This window comes from Rhagoletis zephyria, unplaced genomic scaffold (assembly GCF_001687245.7).
Source record: "Rhagoletis zephyria isolate East Lansing unplaced genomic scaffold, Rhagoletis_zephyria_1.1 Rzeph_scaffold_37685, whole genome shotgun sequence".
In the NCBI taxonomy this organism is placed as follows: Eukaryota; Metazoa; Arthropoda; class Insecta; order Diptera; family Tephritidae; genus Rhagoletis; species Rhagoletis zephyria.
The window spans coordinates 1-3,117 of NW_016194740.1; the positions used below are offsets into that span (position 1 = coordinate 1).

General features: G+C 35.2%; 1 protein-coding gene across 1 annotated transcript; it reads right to left on the reverse strand.

Annotated features, from left to right (window-relative positions):
- Positions 1-552: 552 nt before the first annotated feature.
- Positions 553-2,846, reverse strand: LOC108354630 (sodium-dependent nutrient amino acid transporter 1-like; the record flags this gene model as incomplete). The annotated part of the gene is made up of 7 exons (XM_017605806.1): positions 553-1,211; positions 1,273-1,449; positions 1,510-1,786; positions 1,857-2,046; positions 2,125-2,228; positions 2,293-2,563; positions 2,621-2,846. Coding segments are annotated over 7 exons (1,496 nt in total), but the record flags the coding sequence as incomplete, so codon positions are not given.
- Between the last annotated feature and the right edge of the window lie 271 nt (positions 2,847-3,117).

Genomic DNA, 3,117 nt, shown 5'->3' on the forward strand with positions numbered 1-3,117 from the left:
CCCCTGACCCTACCTGGCTACGCCCATGTATACAATCGAATATACATATGTACATAACCAGGTATACATATGTAAGTATGTACATTAGACCGTCCAAAGTCAAAGTTTTTTTTTACGCATACCCCCTCATTTTATTGGATTTGTCTTAAAAACTATCCGAATCAAATTTTTAGCAATTCGGAAAGTTATCAGAATAAGATTTCATTTTACTTCTGTATAAGACGGTATTACTATATTCCCTGCAGTATTACGGCATAATATTTAGTAAATCTGCGTGTTTTGGTTTTTTACCAGGTATTCAGGATTTTTTCCAATGAACCCTTAATTTGTATATATGTATTTCCAAAATTTTACGCAAAATATGGATATATGGGTATCAATTGAAAGAAAAACTCGAAAGAAGTTATATTTAATTAATTTTTGTTTTCAAACATCCTTTTGGAACATGACAAAAATGTCCTTTAAAAATATTATCCTTCAAGATTTTGAATTTTGAGTACATTCTGAAGAATCTTAGTTTAATTTAAATGATATGGATATATATGTATAGGGATAGTAAAGGATACAAATTTCAAAAGATATTAAAAAAAATTAAATTCTGCCGTCCTTTTAAAATTTAAAGGTGCAGATTTACTAGAAATGCGTTCAAATATGGAAAACATATAGAATTTTTCATAGTTTTCATGAACAATTTGGAAGCCTTAATTCAAGTTATTAACTAAAACTTCAACTAAAAGTCTGCACGGGGTATCATTATCTTACGGTCAAACTTAAATATATGTACATATGTATGTATCTTATTTAGGATAAAAAACACAAATATAGAGGGTATTCATATAAAAATTTGCAAACAATTTGTTTTCGAAATATTCTTGGGACAGTCTAATGTACATACATATTATATGTCAGCGATATTAAACTATTTACTTATGTACTTATATACAGATATGTACTTAAATTCTAACCAAATATATTATCGTATATTTTGTAGCAGATCCCAGTTTTTTTAAACATTTCATTTGTCCGTTCTTCTGTTTTGAATAGCTGATACTCTTTCAAAGTAGCAGGGTCCAATGGCCCCCAATCGGCTTCGGGCTTAAAGCTCTCCTTTATCCGCTCGCACATTGTCCCACTGGTTCGGTAGCAAACTTCGCCTATAGCCCAAACAAGTAGTTGACCACAGCCGAAACCTGAGACGCACCAACCAAAAACTGAAAAAAATTTAATATATATTTTTACAAATTACAGACAAAGAGTTTCCGCTGTTTATACTGTATAATCCATCCTGATAGGTATAGCCATTGTATTGTAAGGGCGTATAGTTCACCAGCGTATAGATCAGAACTGCAGCCATGAAGGCGGGTGTAATTAATCCCCAGCAAATCCGATAATAGAGAGAAGTTTTTATACCCAACATGAAGTAAACGTCATGACACAGGGTTTTTACGCCTAAAATTGAATGAACATAGGGTCAGAATTAGTCAGTTTACTATCTTTACATGAACACACCATATATCCAGCCAACAGCGATCAGTTCGAATATCGCCAATACTAAAGCTACGAATGACGCCCCGTAGAAGTCCATAAAGTTCAATAGATATTGACCACCTGGAGTTATATATATAAGGCCGATTCCATAACATACAACAGCGATGCCCACAGCAATAATCCATTGTTTTGTGTTGGTGAATTGATCTTTTAATACGGTCATAACGCACGAAGCCATGCCCACATTGCTTCCGATACCCAGTACAAACAACATCAAAAAGAAGAGCACGGAAAATACCTGAACGTTTACACACAATTTACACAACATTCGAATTACAAAGTCAAAGCAACGTCTGAAGAATTCTCACTTGTGGTAGAAACTCAAATTTAGATATGGCGTCTGGATACGAGATGAACGCGAGTCCCGTGTTACTCTTTACAACATTTTGTATATCAGAGGTATTTGATTCGTGAGCTAAGTTTCCGAGGATGCCGAAAATGATTACACCAGAGAGAAGCGAAGTGAACGTGTCTAAGGTGGTGACAATTGTGCAGTCCCTACACAAAAAATATTAAAAATAAAAAAATATGTATTTCTGCAAAAGGTTTGTACAGTTCATATGGTATTGATATTACCTTTTTATGTTGTGCCGGAATCGGTTGTACGAGGCGTACATGATTATGTTTCCAAAACAAATGGCAAGCGAAAAAAATACTTGAGTAACAGCTGCATACCATACCTATCAAAAGAACGGAAGTAATTAAAATTTTAATATGTAATACTTGTTAGTCTGAAGAGCATACCTTTGGGTCTAGAAGTTTATCCCACTGAGGTTTCAGAAAATACAAAACACCATTGAGAGCGCCTGGCAGTGTCAATGAACGTATGAGTAGGATAAACATAACCACATAGGGAAAAAGTGCAAGGACATATGATGCCTTGCCCGAGCTCTTAATGCCTTTAAGAAGTATGGAGACTATCACGAGCCAAGAAACAGCTAGTGTCAGGGCTAACGACCAACTTGGGTAACCTATTCCATCATGTATGGAGTCCCTTTCTCGCAAAATTACTTTTCTAAAGTTGGAGATTTTCAAAATAAAGCGGTTGTAAAATTCCTACTTGAATACATACGTGAAATAAAATTCCGCCGATGTGCTTTTCACTTTAGTTTCATTTGTGAAAACGTTTGTTTTATTGAGCTTCGAATCGATACAGGCGTCGCCCCACTCTTCGCGACAATAACTCCAGGGCAGCGTCGGATAACACGACTCTATCAAATAACGAAGAGTAAGAGCCATCAAAGTGGCATAGTACGTGGACACAATAGCCGTACCGAACACTTGTCCATATCCAACTCCTAAAATGTTGTAAGTAGATTGTTAAAGCAGTTGTTGGGTGGAATATTTCAAGGAAAAAGCAATTAAGTATTATTGCCCAAACTGACATGTTCATACATACATATTAGGGTGGTCCAAAATTACTCAGGGAAATCCACTTTTTGGAATTTCCCTGCTGCCACCTCCAGAAATATAGAAAATGGACAAAAAGGAAATCATATTTTTTCTTTTGGAATCGGTTAGAATTTAATGGTGGTGACACTGATATTGTGGCGTATTAATATTTTTTTT